Below are 17,995 nucleotides of genomic sequence, written 5' to 3'. Positions count from 1 at the left end.
AGATAAGAACTGGGGCTGGCCGGCCTGACCACTCTCAACGGGTTAGACGCGGGCTACGATGACCTTCACGATCTTTTCTGGCAGCTGCACGGCCACTCAGGGTCGGGACTGCCCTGCCTACGAACGGCACTGTGTGCGAACACAGGGCCACGGTTAAGCCTCCCGGCTGCCTCCCCCCGAGAACACGACCCCGGAGAAGATTCCAGACAGGCTCGCAGAGGCACGGGCAAGGATGGAACGGAGCCGGGAGCTCGGTGGGAGGAGGGGCAGCCCGCACCGCCCCCGGGATGTCACCGGCGCTTCTGGGAAATGTAGTCCTTCGCCGCGTCCGCAGCCCTGGGCACTCGGAAGGAGGACTACAGTTCCCTTCAGCCTTGGGAATGCTTTGTGCAGCGCGCTTGCGCGGTGTGGCAGCTGATGCCGCTATAAAGGCTTGTTTTGCTGCGGGGCTCATGCTCGGGAGCGTGGTTGAGCGGCTGGCGCGGTTGTCCAGGAGCAGGGGCGCAGGTAGGTGATGGCTGCTGCCGCACCCCTGCCCTCCAGCTCGGTTGTCACGGGGATCACCCCTTTGCATTTCCTCGGGGCGTGGCGGGATGTGGCCAGGGCTACGAGCAGTTCGGGGGACACTGGAGACTTGAGGAACGGGGTATGGCCTCCCCCTGGTCTCGTGCCGCCGCCGCCTAGGCCGGTGAGCCCGAGGTCTGGTGACGGGGTCGTGTGCTGGAAGACAGGCAGGTAGGGTCGGGATGAGCGGGCAGGGAAGCGCGCTATGTCCCTGGCCGCGGCCGCCAGGGGGCGCTGCGCCCGCGGGCCGTGGGTGTGGGTCGCGCTCGCCTGGCCAGGCCGGAGCGGGCTGTGGGAACGCCCTAGGGCCCGGGCATCCCAGGCGAAGCGGGTCTGAGAGAAACGCCCACCTGGGAGGCCGTGCAGCGGGTGGCTCGGGGCACCCTGCTCAACCCGCAGAGGAGTCGCCAGCGACCTTCGAAGTAAGTCATCCCCTTCGTTTTTGCAAGCGGGTAAATGGAGGTACGTGACATAAGCACGCACAGCAAACCCGTGGCTGTGCCGGGAACGCAGCCCAGATCTCTCCACGGTCATCCACTGCTCTTTTCGCTTCTGCCACACAGAGCCGCGGGTGGCTTTGTGTTTATCACACAGGGGTCATTTGGTTTCTGCACAGACGGAGAGGCTGGAGGCAGGTGGGCACAGGAACGACGGGGAAAGTTTCAGGAGGTCTTGGAGGAGGAGATGGCTAGGTTTTGCTGGGGTCTGCAGCGTGCATGAAAGGTGAGGCTGCTTGGAGACGCAACAAGTGGATTACAGTGGGTGTGGTAAATACGTATCCCTTTAGCGTGGTGTCTTCCTCCTGCAGCTTGAGGGCCTGGAGGTGATGGAAACCTACTCATGAGTGTTGGGATGACTGCAGCTTGCACACACCAGTCTGGTAATCCCGTGCAACTCTCCTCCTGCCATGCAGTTGAATCAGTATCATTGTGCAGGGAGAGTGTCTACACTTTTATCAGTGGAAAGAGAATCTTGGTAAAAAAGGGCAGCTGACTAAGTGGCCTCAACCCTGTTGGGCACTTCTTTGGGGTTCTCCCACTGTGATTATTCTGCTTCTACCCTTGTACAGGTCTGGACAACAGGTTTGTTTTTTTTTTTACAAACAAAAATCCCTTCTCTTTCTTCCTCTCTTGATAGCTGAGGCAAGTGAGCATTTAACAAAGATTTTCCAACAACTTTAAAGGAGGACACGAGAAGATAGGGAAATATAAATAGTATCAGTAAAAAGGCTGGCCTGGGGATCCATCCTTGCTTGCTTGCTTGCTTGCTTCAGACTGGGGCTTTGTTTCTTTCCAAACCTGTCAGGATTCCCAGCTCTTCGCCGGCCTCCACGTGGGGTGCCCTCTTTTATGTTCCAGATACACAGACGATGGTGTCCTTATGTTCAAGGCCACAGACAGTAACTTTGTGCCTACTTTGGGCCTGCCTGCTCTCCTGATGGTGCCTCTTTTTCCAGGAAAATAGAGATGAGTGTGTTAGAGATAATGGAACACTGTTTCCCACACCCTTCATACATAGAATAACTTAGTCCCTTAGGATAGTTTAGCAGTGTCTACCACAGCAGTCACTGTAGGCACAAAACAGTCATTATTTGTGTCATAACAGGGAAGTCGTTTTGTCCCTGCCTCTCTCTGCTCCTGTGCTCCACTGATTCTACTTTATCCTTTGAAATAAAAGTGGTTGAATCTTTGGTTATCATGGGTGCTTAGATAATTAAGATTATGTTCGTGTTCTTTTTGACGTGGCATTTCATATTGTGGATGAGTTCCAGTGACCTCCTCCCTTTCAAACTGCTCACCGCCCCCACCCCCACCTTTTAAAAAGGTAGTACGAATCTTTTCCTCCTCCAGATAATCAGCTAAGCTAGGGAACCCTTGAAGGGGAAGGTTAGACTTTCGTGATTCCCGTAACAAGAAGGTTACTCTGGTCTACAGCTACAGCTCAACACTGGGGACACTGGCAGATGCCAGGTCTGTTTATAGTTTAGCCTTAATGAGGTCTCAATGACGTGATTGCTGCGCTCTGGCTTGGTGAGCCGCTGTTCTTTATGGTGTAGTTTGTCATTGGACAAGGTGACTTTTTTTTTTTTTTTTTAAAGATAAGTGACAGCTACAGCAACTTGGGGTACTTGAACCAGAATTCTGAAAGGCAAGAAATCAAGCTTTCTTTGGACTGGAAACCTGTCTTTGTGTAGGAGATTTAGTCCTTTTTATTCAGAGGATTAGTAAGTGTTCTCTTTTTATCTGACACCTTAAAAATTGCATTATAATGGTTAGAATTTTGTGCTGCAGAAGTAGTACTTTTAAGTCACAGCGATAGCCAGGGATTTATGGAATCCAGAAGGCAGCACAGCTATACGTCTTTAATTTCCGTTGGAGGCTAGTATGAAAGGTGTTTTCTCAGCTTGGCTCTGGGAGGCTGTGACCCTTCTTAGAGGGGGGAAACATTTTAGAGAAGTATGTATATGTTTTTTGTTTTTAAGGGACCTGAGTTGATACAGCATATTGATTAGACTTAGCCAGGCAAGCAGTGGTTTAGAACAGAGTTTCAAGTAAAAACTAGGTAAGACTTAGTAACACAGGGTGGAGAATTTGTTTTTGTTATTGTTTTTTACTAACAGCTTTATTGCCATAGGATTTATATGCCATGAAATTCACTCTTTTAAAGTATAAATTCAGTGTTTTGTTTTTTCAATGTATTCACTGCATTGTGCAACCATTACCACTATCTAGTTTTAGAACATTTTCAGTACCCAGGGAATTTGTGTTTGAAGTTAAGTTATAACATTGTTTTAACTGGATAACTTCATGGAGCTTTAAAATAACACCAGCTAACCCATTAGTTAATTATAAAAAGGCAGAGATGGAATATATCATTGGTAGAATAAGTGTTTAGTAAGTTTTTATTTGGTAAAATTTAGTAGGAGAAATGATGTCCACTTTAAAATTGTGGAGTTTTTAATACTTGGGACAAACTGAAATTGTTTCTAGGAAGTCTTTGAAAAACAAAACCAGCCTATCTATTGTATACACTGGGTTTGAGCTTCGTTGAAGAGAGTGGGTGTCACTTTACTAGTGTGTTTACTTTTTCCAATTTTTTTTCCTTTAGAGGTGGGAGAAGGTAATTTTTCTTGATTGTCTTATACTGAATCTTTTTCTTTAAAAAAGTGAAATCAAAATCTTTGAACTTTTTTTGAAAATTAATTTTTGTAGCTATAACAGTAGAAAGCTTTAGTACTTTTGCCTTTTTTTTTTTTTTTTTTTCCTATTTTAAGGCACTTGAGCATATGGTTAAGTACTGTTTAGGAAATAATCTATTTCTTGATGATTTTTAATTTCAGGAATTCTGATGTGAAACTAACAGTCTGTGAGCCCTGGAACCTCCACTCAGAGAAGATGAAGGATATTGACATAGGAAAAGAGTATATCATCCCCAGTCCTGGGTATAGAAGTGTGAGGGAGAGAACCAGCACTTCTGGGACGCACAGAGACCGTGAAGATTCCAAGTTCAGGAGAACTCGACCGGTCAGTTTCCTTTCCTGAGAGTCTCTTACCTGCTTGTTGTACTAAAACACATCTTTTTTCATATAATGGGTAATTTAGAAACTTATTTTTTGGCCAGGCGCGGTGTCTCACGCCTATAAACCCAGCACTTTGGGAGGCCGAGGTGGGTGGATCATCTGAGGTCAGGAGTTTGAGACCAGCCTGACCAACATGGTGAAAACCTGTCTCTACTAAAAGTACAAAAATTAGCCAGGCGTGGTGGTGGGCACCTATAATCCCAGATACTTTCGAGGCTGAGGCATGAGAATTGCTTGAATCTGAGAGGCGGAGGTTGCAGTGAGCTGGGATCATGCCACTGCACTCCAGCCTGGGCGATAGAGTGAGACTCAGTCTCAAAAAAAAAAAATAATGTATTTTTCTTTATTGGCTTTAGGTTACTGTTAAGAATTTATGGTTATTGATAAGTCTCTGGTCCATAGTAAGCACTCAATAAGTGGAAGAGAGGCTGGCTGTCACCTTCTCACTGGTCCGTCCTGAGCATGCTCCTCTTTTTTACTTTTATTCTATGTTGGTGCCTTCTGAAAAGGCTGTGCTTAAAAGAAGACAACTCATTGAGGAGGAGGGGGTCGTGGGGTCGTTGACAGGGAATATAAAGCCAATTAAGCTTCATTCACGTACCTAAACAAAATTGGTGTTTTCTTCTACTTTCTGTCATCTGTGTTTAAAATGTGAATCTGGCCAGCTGCGGTGGCTCATGCTTGTAATCCCAGCACTTTGGGAGGTTGAGGTGGATGGGTCACTTGAGGTCAGGAGTTCGAGACCAACCTGGCCAACATGGTGAAACCCTGTCTCTGCTAAAAATACAAAAGTTAGTGAGGTGTGGTGGCAGGCACCTGTACTCCCAGCTACTCAGGAGGGAGGCAGGAAAATTGCTTGAACCCAGGAGGCAGAGGTTGCAGTGAGCCAAGATCACGCCACTGCACTGCAGCCTGGGCAACAGAGTGAGACTCCATCTCCAAAAAAAATAAAAAATAAAATAAAATGTAAATCCTTTGGAGAGACTCAGATTTCAGAACAATTCTAGATAGTTGTGGGATAATCAGTATGTTTTTCAAGCGAATTCATAAGTTAAGCAGTCTTTAGATAATAATCTAATTTCCTCCAAGGGAAATAATGAAGATGCATTTTCACCTGGAGAAAATATTCTTTTTCCTGAGGAAAAAAAGCATTATACCTCTTCTTACAAAAGTACCTAATAAGGCAGAATGGACTAGGTTTAGGAAGTTGAGATTTATGTTGATGTATTTGTTATGTGAAAATTTGAGAAAGATAATGGACTTTGCAGCTGACACTGGCCTTTCCTTAGCCTGATACTACCTTTCCCTCTTTGGTTGTGTTAAAGCCATTGCTTTATTAATTAACATTTTCTTGCTAATGAGTCTTCTGTGTATCCTACTGTGTATTATAGAATGCTTTTCCATTCAGGTTTAACTTCAGAGAAACAGGCTTAATGTAATCAGTGTCAAATACTTCTCATGGCGACAGTTTTATAACTTCCTCATGTCCTTTTGTCTAGACCTTATGTTGATTAAACATCTATCCATTACGTCTGAGTGCTAGACACAGTTAGTGTAACAGTTAAGTCTGGAAAAAGTCAGAAGGTAACATTGGGGCAGGGCCTTAAAGGGTGATTAGGTGGGGAGGCTTTTTAGGCGGTACAAGTATAGACCTAAAGGTATGGAAAGAGCGTGTGGCATGTTGGAACTTTGGATAAGCTACTTACGTCATTTGTATATAAAATGGGGTTGACAATAGTACCTGACTCATGGGATCACTGAGAAGTAAATGAGATAATACATATAAAATATTTAAAATGGTACCTGGCACATGGCCAGTGCTCAATAAATGTTAGCTCTTAGAACTAGTTGTTTAGGGCATAGGATGTGTAAAGGGATTATAGGTTGGAGGAAATTCTGCATGCCATGCTAAGAAATATTTCACTGTGGGCATCAGGGAACTATTGGAAGTTAATGAGATTTAAAAAAAAACCTTTTTATTTTGAGCTAACTGTAGATTTACATGCAATTATAAAAAATAATATAGAGATCCTGTATATCCTTCATCCAGTTTCCCCCAGTGGTAACATCTTGCATAACTATAGTCCAGTATCACAACAGGGTAATGATTGACATTGATACAATCCATTGCCTTTAGGATTTCACCAGTTTTATATGCACTCATTTGTCTGTGTGTGTGTGTGTGTGTGTGTATGTATGTGTTGTGTTCTATGCATTTTTTAAAGGTGTAAATTTGTGTGACCACTTCCACAGTCAGGATGCAAAGTTTCCATCACAAGGATCTCTCGTTACCCTTTTATAGACACAGCCATGTCCCCTCAACCCCAGTCTCTGGCAATTGCTAATCTTTTCTCCATTTCTGTAATTTTGTCATTTTAAGAATGCTATATACATTGAATCATATAGTATATAACCTTTCAAGATTGCTTTTTTCACTCAGCTGAATTCCCTTGATAGCCACCTAATTTTGTTGTGTGCATCAATAGTTCTTTCCTTTGTATTGCTGAGTAGCATTCCATGTTATAGATGTATCGTAGCTTCTTTAACCATTCATTTGTTAAAGGACATACGGGTCATTTCCAGTTAATGGCAATTATAAATAAAGGTGCTCTGAACCTTCAGTTACAGGATTTTGTGTGAACATAAGCTTTTATTTCTCTGGATTAATGCCCAGGACTGCGATTGCTGGGTCATATGGTAAGTGCATATTTAGTTTTGTAAGAAACTGCAGTACTCTTTCCCAGAGTATCTGTGCCATTTTACATTCCCACCAGCAATGATCCAGTTTTTCCACATTGTTGCCAGTACTCAATGTTATAATGTTTATTTTAGCCATTCCTATAGATGTGCCTGGTATCCGATTGTGGTTTTTATTTGCAGTTCCCTAATGGCTACAATGTTTGAGAGTAGATTTTTATCTTAGATTAGTCTTGAAGCAATGCAGAAAAAAACCTGTACAGGAGAAAGAGATCAAATATAAGGAGCAGTCAGGAAGTGGCTCTGCCAATCCATGTCAGAGAGGCCAGGGTTCTGTTGTAAAGCATAGAAGTGAGGATGGAGGAAAGGCATTTCTAGAAGATAGGGAGGCATTGGGGTGTCTGGGATTGATGGTAAGGATTTAAACCTATTCGTGGACATAAGAAAAGGAGACTGGGGAGATATTAAGAATGAGTTTGGGCCGGGAACGGTGGCTCACGCCCGTAATCCTAGCACTTTGGGAGAGCGAGGCTGGTGGATTGCCAAGCTCAGGAGTTTGAGACTAGCCTGGGCAACACAGTGAAACCCCATCTACTTGGGAGGCTGAGGCAGGAGAATCGCTTGGACCCGAGAGGCGGAGGTTGCAGTGAACCAAGATCACGCCATTGCACTCCAGCCTGGGCAACAGACTGATACTCCATCTCAAAAAAAAACAAAAAAAAAAAGAAGAAGAATGATTTTCATTTTGAAGATGTTGAATTTGAAGTGCATATGGGTAAAATTATCAGTAGGTAGAGCATAGACAAGAAGGAGAGTAGGAAAAAACATTTAGAGCCTTTAGTGTGTCCACGTAGGTGAAGCTGTGAGAGTGAGTAGGCTTACCCAAGGATGGCTTGCAGAGCAGGAGAAGGCGGAGGCTGTGGGGCTGGTGTGTGGTCCTGTGAAATTTCTGGGGATGGGGTCCCCAGCTTGTGAGAGTAGAGTTGACATCAGGGTTTGCAGTGGCAGCAGCGAGCTCTTCCTCTACGAAGTGGAGAAGAACAGCAGGTAGGCACCGCTGGGCTTTGAGTACCCTAAAGGATATGGAGTCAGCCACCACTGTAGCAGGTTTTTAACATGCCACTGAAGCCTTATCTCAGAGAAATATGAAGGCTAATACCACTTCTATAAAATTTCAGGAATCCACATGAATTTTATTTTTATTACTCTTTCAGGTTTCCTAAACTGTGTTTTTTTTTTTTGTTTTGTTTTTTGTTTTTTTTTTTGAGACAAAGTCTCCCTCTGTCGCCCAGGCTGGAGTGCAGTGGTGCAATCTCAGCTCACTGCAACCTCCACCTCCTGGGCTCAAGCAATTCTCCTGCCTTAGCTACCTGCTGTTCTCTGTTACCACACTGGCCAGGCTGGTCTTGAACTCCTGAGCTCAAGTGATCTGCCTGCCTTGGCCTCCCAAAGTGCTGGGATTATAGGTGTCAGCTACCACATCTGGCCATGAACTTTTATTTTTTGTTAAATTTTTTTTGTTTGGTTTTTTGTAGAGACAGTCTCACTGTTGGCCAGGCTGTTCTTGAACTCCCAGCTTCAAGCAATCCTCCCGCCTCAGCCTCCCAAAGTGCTGGGATTACAGGCATGTGGCACCACACCCTGCCTCTAAACTTTGAAATTTGAGTACTATTTTCCTGATTTTTGCTGCATCCTTGTAATCTCTGAACTTTTTTTAAAGATTTCTTTTATTCTACTCTCTTTCTGTTACTTAGTCTAGACCTAGCAAAACAACAATAAGCCCATAGGTTTATTCAAGCTAGTTTTGTATATACATTAAAGTGAATGCATTGCTACTAAATATTTTTGTAAGTTCAGACACCATCTGGAATCTGCTTGACCGTTACCTGTCAAAAAACAAAATTTCTCGGATATATTTATCTTTAACTTGTCTCATGTTACAAGTTTGCTGACGGGGGAACCAGCAAGATGACAAAAAATTTTGTGGTCTGAGATGGTATAAAATGGATAATGTAAGTAGTTGGGAAGCAGAATTCCTATATAAGCATATAGTTTTGTTTCGTTCTTTAAAGTAAGCAGTTAATTGGGCAGAGATTGCAATTTCATGTCACATCATCATAACCATCATTTTTATATTAGTTGTTAGAGAGGAAATCTGGGACAGGATCTCCCAGGATGCCAGGCATGCCTACTACTCGTCAGAAATTTAAAACAAACAAACAAAAAGCCTCTAAGTGACAAAAGATAAGGATACATCTGTGGCTCTTATGTGGAAAGTAAGGTTTCATTTACCACTATTAGCCTTTGATACGTCCAATTAACCGAGAAGCAGGAGACCTGTGCTGCTGGTGCCTCACGCCTGTAGTCCCAGCACTGTGGGAGGCCGAAGGAGGAGGCTCGCTTGAGCCTGGGAGTGCAAGACCAACCTGGGCATCATAGTGAGACCTGTCTCTACAAAAAAATAAAAATAAAAATAAATTAGCTGGGCATGGGGGTTTGTGCCTGTAGTCCCAGCTACTTGGGAGGCTGAGGTGGGAGGATCACTTGAGCCCAGAAGGTCCAGGCTACAGTAAGCTGTGATTGTGCCACTGCACTCCATCCTGCGTGACAGAGCGAGACCCTGTCTCACCAAAAAAAAATAAAGAAAGAAAGAAAAGAAATGGTGTCAAACAGCAGTCAGAAGCAAAGCACCAAAGAATAAGTTCTGACTTTAGGCACGCCAGTGCTTTTTTTCTTCAAGGTGTAAGTGAAGATGCAGATTACATGGTTTGCCCATTTCTTAGTATTGTGAGCAAATCATTCTTTTGGAATATGACTTGGAAAAATTGCTCTATTAGTCACATCTTCAAATATTTGTGATTTCTCACGTATGCTTAGAAATAATTAGGGTTGAAATAAAGCATTCGCACACCTACCCACTTTCTTCAGGACTATAATGTTAATGCTTGTGGCCACACACAATTTGAGGCTTAGCAGGCATCCTTTAATCCTGAAGTGTTAATAAAGTGGCGGCTTCTGTTGCTGTTAGTTCTTTGAGCCTGAGTACCAACTTTGGCTGGCATTAGGCTGGCATTATTTCAGCTAACATGAAGTTTTAGACCTAGGCTACCCCTCAACATTGTTTCTGTGCCTGAGGCATGATTATTCAGGCATGGTTCCTTTTTTTTATCCTATTTGTATATGTACATGTAGATCATATGACTCCACGAGCCCTGATTTTTTTTTTAAGATGCAGTCAGCGTTTATTCATTTTTTTAAATTTAGCAAATATTTGAACACTCTTCAAGATGCATGCACAGCACTGAACCAAGTGGTCTGGTGCAGATAAAGATAAATTGGTGCTGGGCCTGCTTGTCCACCAGTAGAAGCTTAAATTCACAAACACGTACTCTACATAGATGACTGTAATTTAGATGCTGTGGGAATTAATAAAAGGAGAAAGTGCTTCTCTCTCAGGGAACACTTTAGGAGGAGGTATCATTTGGCTGGAAACTTGAGGAATGGGTAGAATTTGGAGAAATGAAGAACTTGCCAGGCAAAAGAAAGAGTTGTGGGATAGGGATACCTATTCCCTGTTGGTATTGAGCATAAAATGTGTGAAGTCTTAGCTATAGTGCAATACCTCAGTGAATTTCACATTATGTGTGGGGTTTTTTTGTTTGTTTGTTTTTTGTTTTTTTTTGAGGTAGAGTCTCACTCTGTAGCCCACTCTAGAGGGCAGTGGTGCAATCTTGGCTCATTGCAACCTCCGCCTCCCAAGTTCAAGTGATTCTCCTCTCTCAGCCTCCCGAGTAGCTGGGATTACAGGCATGTGCAACCACACCCAGCTAATTTTTTGTATTTTTAGTAGAGATGGGGTTTCACCATATTAGCCAGGCTGGTCTCGAACTCCTGACCTCAGGTGATCCCTCCGCCTCGGCCTCTCAAAGTGCTGGGATTACAGATGTGAGCCACTGCCCCTGGGCATGTTTGTTCTTGAATAATAAGCCAAGGAGTTTGGATTTTAATTGCTTTAAATTAATATTTAAGGAAAAGCAAGACAAAGCTTGTCAGATGCTTTTATGAGCTTTATTTTATTGTGGTGGTGGTTTGTTTTCTTAGTGCTCTCAGGCAAAGCTAAGAGTGCCTTGTTTTTCATTAGCATGTCTAATCTGGGAAAGGAGGAAGAATGGAAAAATAAGCAGAAGTGGGCCGGGCGTGGTGGCTCACGCCTGTAATCCCAGCACTTTGGGAGGCCGAGGCGGGCAGATCATGAGGTCAGGAGATTGAGACCATCCTGGCTAACATGGGGAAACCCTGTCTCTGCTGAAAATCCAAAAAATTAGCTGGGCATGGTGGCACGCACCTGTAGTCCCAGCTACTCGGGAGACTGAGACAGGAGAATCGCTTGAACCTGGGAGCCGGAGTTTGCAGTGAGCCGAGATCGCGCTACTGCACTCCAGCCTGGGCGACAGCAAGACTCTGTCTCAAAAAAAAAAAAAAAAAAAAAAAAAGCAGAAGTAAACTAAAGTTCATGTACCATTATTACTGGCACATGAACTTCAGTTATTTTTTCCCCTTCTCTCAAAAGTGTGTCATTGGTGGGATTTTCTTCCTACCAAATTAGAATATTCTGTGTCTAGGAAAGGTAACAAAGCAAGTATTCATAAAATCCAGGGCTCTTACTTAGTATTTCCTTAGTTCTGTGGTAGGCTGACCCTTTAATCTTGGTTGGAGTTTTCATAATTAGTGATTTGAAATATTTTGGTGAGCTCAAGTTGTATCTTAGGGATCAAAGATGTGGGTCTAATCTCTTACCAGAAATGATTCGAAGATGTATTGTTAGGAAAGAAATATGGGCTCATTATAGAAAATGTACAAAGTGTGTAAAGTTATAGAAAAAACGTAACTACCCTTAATTCCTCTACCCAGAGACAGCCATTGTTTTCATAAAATAGTTTTGTCTAGTACATTGTACTTTTAGAGTTTGTCCCTGAAAGCTTTTGTTTACAGACTAAGGACGTGTGAATTTGTCTATGCCCTTGTGTTTTCCGAGTCAAGAGTACTACCTGTGAGTCAGCTTGCTGTTAGGAAGGAGAGCAGGAGGAAGGAGATTAGCATTTTGCAGCTCTGCATTATTTTTCTCTTGATTGATACTCAGTGACTCAGCAGATTTTCTGGACAGGGTTAAGATAAGTAAGAAAGTAAGAATACCTGCCTTTTTTTTTTTTTTTTTTTCCTCTCCCTGTAGGCATCCATAAAGCTTTATGAGGCTCAATAGTCTCTTAGGCACTGCTGGGTGTGACACCGTATCTGGTCTGGTGCCAGGTGTTGGTCTCCAATAGCAGCCCAGAGCTCTCCGGCTGAGATGACAACAGTGCTGCGATTGGTGCGGAGCCCAGGTGGCTCTCATGCTTGGTAACTGCATTGACAGCTCGCTGGGGCTCTTGAGGTTGGGCTGCTGCCGGGATCATCAGCTCTCTTATGCCGTCTGCTGCAAGACTGCCGCGGCTTTCCTAGGAAGTGCTGCTTAAGGGAAATAAATATAGCCCGTTGGCATGAGTTAAAGGAGCTTTCTGTCAAAGGGGAAGAAAAGTGTTGGAATTAGCTTCCTGTTTTTTTTTTTTAAGTACCTAAATCTTTATTTTGTTAAGACAACTTGGAAGTTACAAATGGTTAATGAAAACTTTTTCAATGAAATCTTGTTTCCACTGTTAGGTGGGTTTCTGTTAATGCTTTCTTTTTATTTATTATTATTATACTCTAAGTTCTAGGGTACATGTGCACAACGTGCAGGTTTGTTACATGTGTATACATGTGCCATGTTGGTGTGCTGCATCCATTAACTCGTTATTTACATTAGGTATATCTCCTAATGCTATCCCTCCTCCCTCCCGGTTAATGCTTTTTTCAATGTCTTACCGTTTTTCCCTCTCTCTGAGTAAAAAATAAAAAGGTCAACGCAAAGAAACAGGGCCTCCAGAAGGCTTTGCAATGGTTAAACCTGTCATTATTAAACTTACAGACTAATGTGAAGTTAATTTGGTGCACTGAAGTCCACTAATGAGCAGAATTAAATTTATCCTTTTCCTCCCTGCCCCCCTTTTAAGGAGTTAGCCTATTTAGATAATTAGATGTTATATATGTTTTAACTATTTAAGATTATTTTATGAATTAGCTGTTCAAAGAATCAATTGTTATTAGATATCAGATGAGAACTTCCACTTACCAAAGCCTGCTCATGGAGGCAGAAAGCAAGACTGATGCGTACTTTAAAAGATGGATGAAACCTCAAAGGCCATCTTGCCCGGTCCCCATTTAGCCTCACCTGTCTGTAGGTGAGGCCCAGGAGAGACACTTACCAGGCAGACTATGCTGGGGCTGGGTGAGCTTCCCAGGGATGTTCTTTTTGGAATTCGGTGGCTCAGAATACAGCACTTGGCTCCTCTTTGAAGCACGATGGCTCTGTTGCTTGTCTCTGGCCCAGTGTGCGGGGCTGCTGAAAAGAGCATGGAACCACCCAGGAGACGCCACGACACTGACAGCTGTACCTGACCTTAGGGTTCAGGGTGTGTTTTCAAAAGCAAATCTCGCTAAAAAGGATTTGTATGTTATTATGAAATCTATATTTATGTGGTGGAAATAGACACACTCAGGCTTTTAGAGATAAACTACACAGAATGGGTTACAATAAATGGTTATAGTTGTTTGGCTTTTTAAAGAATCCTGTGAACTTGACAACCTTCTGTTTACTTTTATTTGGTATTATGCAGGTATGATATTGAGCAGTCACTTAGTTTTCTTAAATGTTGTGTCTCACAGTAGAAAAATAGCCAAACCGCTCAGCCCCTAACCTTTGTGTTTGCTTCTCACGGTGATCAGCAGTTCTGGCCTGCTCTGCAGTACGGTGGTCACATGATGGAAGTCAGAAAGCCTTGTACTAAGCATTTAACACCCATTGTGTTAGGCACTGGAGGAAGTTTTATTTACAAATTATGTTTTGGCCTTTTTTTTTTTTGAGACGGAGTCTCTCTCTGTCACCCAGGCTGGAGTGCAGTGGCATGATCTCGGCTCACTGCAACCTCTGCCTTCTAGGTTCAAGCAATTCTCCTGCCCTCAGTCTCCCAAGTACCTGGGATTACAGGTGTGCACCACCATGCCTGGCTAATTTTTGCATTTTTAGTAGAGACAGGATTTCACCATGTTGGCCAGGCTGGTCTCAAGTCCTGACCTCAAGTGATCCACCTGCCTCAGCCTCCCAAAGTGCTGGGATTACAGGTGTGAGCCACCACACCTGGCCTTTTTTGTTTTGTTTTTGCTTTTTTGTTTTTTTGTTTTTAGCTAAAGCCTGAAAATCTTGTTGAAGGGATTTTGTCAAATGCAAAAGACCAATATTCACAACTCTAAATCAGTGGTTTTCAGGCCAGGCTGAATGTTAACATCACTTGAAGAACGTTCAACAAATAACGAATGTTGGGGTCCTATTCCAGACCAATTAAATCAGTCTCTGGGATAGAACCCAGACATCGGTATTGTTTTAAAACTCCCCTGGTGATTCTAGTAGGTAGGCAGTGCTGGGAATCTCTAGATCTCATGGAATAAAGTCTTTTCTCTCCCCTCACCCAATGGCTCCAAGTGTTTCCTGTAAATCCCCTTTTACCCCCGTGATTCATTTTCAGTTTAATCCTTTGAAACCTTACCATAGTATTAACAAAGTTAATCTTAGACCCAATGTAATAGGAACTTTGAATAAGTTCCTTGGAATTTAGCTTATGAAACAACTGAAAGCCCTCAAATTCCTGGTGATTATGGAGTAATGCTAGATTATCAACTGCAGACAAATACCTGTTTTACCGTGGTGGTGGAGGTGTGTTTGTGAATTATATTGCTAGCTGATCGTCGGCTTGAGAGTAACATAGCACAGCTACAGATAAGTGAGCTGATGCTGGAGTTAATTCTTTGCTTAGTGTAGCATAGCTGCTGAGTGATAGGACTGAGTTTAGCAGCTTCCCTGACTTGGAATAACAGCTCTTTCTTTTGTATTCTGCTTCTTCCCCATATAGGTTGGGTTCCAGAATTTTGCTGATCCTCTTGACTGAAATGTACTATTGGAAGTTCTTTTGTTTTGTTTTTTTTTTGTTTGTTTGTTTTTTGTTTTTTTTTTTTTTTTTTTTTTTTTGAGACGGAGTCTCGCTCTGTCGCCCAGGCTGGAGTACAGTGGCGCAATCTCGGCTCACTGCAAGCTCTGCCTCCCGGGTTCACGCCATTCTCCTGCCTCAGCCTCTCCAAGTAGCTGGGACTACAGGCGCCCGCCACTACGCCCGGCTAATTTTTTTTTGTATTCTTAGTAGAGACAAGGTTTCACTGTAGTCTCGATCTCCTGACCTCGTGATCCGCCCGCCTCGGCCTCCCAAAGTGCTGGGATTACAAGCGTGAGCCACCGCGCCCGGCCCTATTGGAAGTTCTTAAGGGAAGAGCTTAAGATGGTCAGGGCTGTGATAACAACCCACTGGGGAGTAAGGATGTGGTGGGAATTGGAGAGGAAATGTGCTTGGTAGGTTTCTTTAACTTGTTGGAGATTAGGAAGAGCGGGAAGGCCTGAAGTCAGCCGGTCTTGGGAGTATGTCAGTTTTTGATCTTTTAAAATTTAAAAGTGAATTTTAATTCACTTTTAAATTTAATTTCTAATATTCTGAGTCCCTTAAGAAGTGTATCTGGTGGCACAACAGTTCCCCTTAAAAGTTTGTCTTTCTAGATGTTTGTCATAAAGGCTGTGTGGGCCTGGGACATCTGTAGAAATGGTTTTCTTGGCCAGAAGGATGTATTCGAAGAGGCGCCCATTCTCTTTGTTTGTCTTAAGGTCTTGTGAATGAGGAGAGGAGAGGAAGACAGTGTTGTGAGATCTGAGGCCTGTTGATTCCGATTGTGCCCCAGATACCGCTTTCTTTGAGGGGTGTGCCAGCCAGGAGCAGGCAGCCTTTAACCCCCTTGGAAACCGAGGTACCTCTCTGTTGCCAGTTGACACCTGCAGTCTCTGCCTTCAGGAACAACTTGGTTGAATCCTCAGCCCGAGGCTTATTAGGAAGGCTACCCTGCTGTTGTTCGGCCGTCAGGAAGGGATTGGATTGTTGAGACGGAGAATGATTTCTGGCCCCTGGTATCTGTCCCAGAGGCCTCCGTGCAGGGGAAAAGCCCTTGGTTGCCCTGTCAGCAGGCATTTGCTCTGGCAGCCTGTTAAAATGAGATGGGACAGCTGGAGAAGTGGTGGCCGTGGGGTGTGATAGGTGCGCTGATTGTCTGAGGCCTGAGAATGGTGTTAGGGCCGCAGAGGCGTCTTTTGCAAGAGCAGATCTGTCTGCTTATGCGTCGAATGTTACCTGTTTTTCATACCAGAGGTGTCTATGAATATGTGTTTCCCTAATCTTTGTTTGAACCTTGATAGAATCTGAATTGCTTTTTGTTATTGTTGTTTTTGTTTTTCTTTTTTTTTTTTTTTTTTTTTGAGATGGAGTCTGGCTCTGTTGCCCAGGCTGGAGTGCAGTGGCACGATCTTGGCTCACTGCACCCTCTGCCTCCTTGGTTCAAGCAATTCTCCTGCCTTAGCCTCCCGAGTAGCTGGGATTACAGGCATGCACCACCACGCCCGGCTTATTTTTGTATTTTTAGTAGAGACCGGGATTTCACCATGTTGGCCAGGCTGGTCTCGAACTCCCAACCTCAGGTGATCCTCCCGCCTTGGCCTCCCAAAATGCTGGGATTACAAGCATGAGCCACCCCACCCAGCAGAATCTGAACTTCATTGTCCCTTTTTAGCTTCCCTGTGACCTTACTCCTGCCCCATTGCTATTACCTTGGTAGGAAAAATGCTGAGTCTCCTAGTCACATAGTTATGGGGAAGATATAAATGGCAGTCATACTTCCTCATTTAATATTTTTTCTCAGCTCCTAGATCTGCCAGTATTTTTCCCTTTGAGACAAAGCAGCTGCTGTGGATGCCTTTCTGTGTGGCCGGGCCGTCTGGCCACTGACAGCCTTTCAGTGTGCTGTGCTTAAGAGAAATGGGTCCCCTCATCTTGTTTCAGGGGAAGCTTTAAAAAGTTACTTGTAAAAGGGATTGAAAGCATCATAACAAAAAACAAATGGCCTCATAAAATACATTCCTCTATGTCAGCCTATATCAGTACTAACTGTGTTAGCTCTTACAGCTATCTAGGGTTACCTTAGTACTATTGACATTTTAGGCCACATAATTCTTTGTTGTGAGGGCTATCCTGTGCATTGTAGGATATTCAGCAGCATCCCTGGCCTTTACCTGCTACAGCTAGTAGCACCCCTCAAACATCTCCAGATATTGCCACATGTCCTCTGGGCAAGCAAAACACCCTCACTTGTGAACTCCTGGGCGGCACCGTGCGACACAGTACTATTGTGGCTATTAAGCATTTGACCTATGGCCAGTCTGAACTGAGATGTGCTGTAAGCATAAAATACCTGATTTCAGAGACTTAGTACGAAAAAAGAAATACCTCGTTTGTAAAATACCTAATAATTTTTCACACTGATTATATGTTAAAAAAGATAATACTTTTTATTGGGTTAAATGAAATATATTATTTAAATTAATTTACCTTTTACTTTTTATTTTTAGAGTCAGAGTCTCACTCTGTCACCCAGACTGTAGTGCGGTGGCATGATCATGGCTCACTGCAGCGTCAAACACCTGGGCTCCTGTGATCCTCCTGCCTCAGCCTCCTGAGTAGCTAGGACTACAATCTCATGCCACCATGCCTGGCTAACTTTTAAATTTTTTGTAGTGATGGGGTTTTGGAGGGTTACACAGACTAGTCTCAAACTCCTGGCCTGAGGCCGTCCTCCCACCTCAGCCTCCCAAAGTGTTGTGATTACAGGCATAAGCCACTGCACCCTGCCTACTTTTTAAGTGTGGCTACTAGAAAAATTTAAATTACATTATGTGGCTTACATTTGCAGCTTGCATTATATTTCTGTTGGACAGTGCTGAGCTAGAGTGTTGATCTACTGTAGTTTAGCCATTGATTTTGTATTAAGCATTTAGATCCCTGTAAGCTGTTGGGTTTAATGGTTTTTTCCTTTGGAAGATTTTCCTTTATGCAGTAAAATTATGGAGACACAGAGTATGTAGTATTACATATTACC

At 43.5% G+C, this 17,995-nt stretch overlaps 1 protein-coding gene across 3 annotated transcripts in view; it reads left to right on the top strand.

Moving 5' to 3' along the window:
- Positions 1-385: 385 nt before the first annotated feature.
- ABCC5 (ATP binding cassette subfamily C member 5) overlaps positions 386-17,995 on the top strand; it is a 96,556-nt gene continuing 78,946 nt past the window's right edge. For 2 of the 3 annotated variants that reach the window (XM_063621714.1, XM_063621719.1), the window contains exons 1-2: positions 386-507; positions 3,905-4,088. In XM_063621714.1, the coding sequence (XP_063477784.1) occupies positions 3,960-4,088 (129 nt within the window). In that variant the 5' untranslated portion in view covers positions 386-507; positions 3,905-3,959. Of the gene's footprint in view, positions 508-844; positions 987-3,904; positions 4,089-17,995 lie in introns of those variants that run through there. The other variant, XM_063621715.1, reaches the window with a different exon arrangement.

This window comes from Symphalangus syndactylus, chromosome 17, assembly GCF_028878055.3.
Source record: "Symphalangus syndactylus isolate Jambi chromosome 17, NHGRI_mSymSyn1-v2.1_pri, whole genome shotgun sequence".
In the NCBI taxonomy this organism is placed as follows: Eukaryota; Metazoa; Chordata; class Mammalia; order Primates; family Hylobatidae; genus Symphalangus; species Symphalangus syndactylus.
Note: the sequence above shows the minus strand (reverse complement) of the source record. Positions and strands in the feature narration are given on the sequence as shown.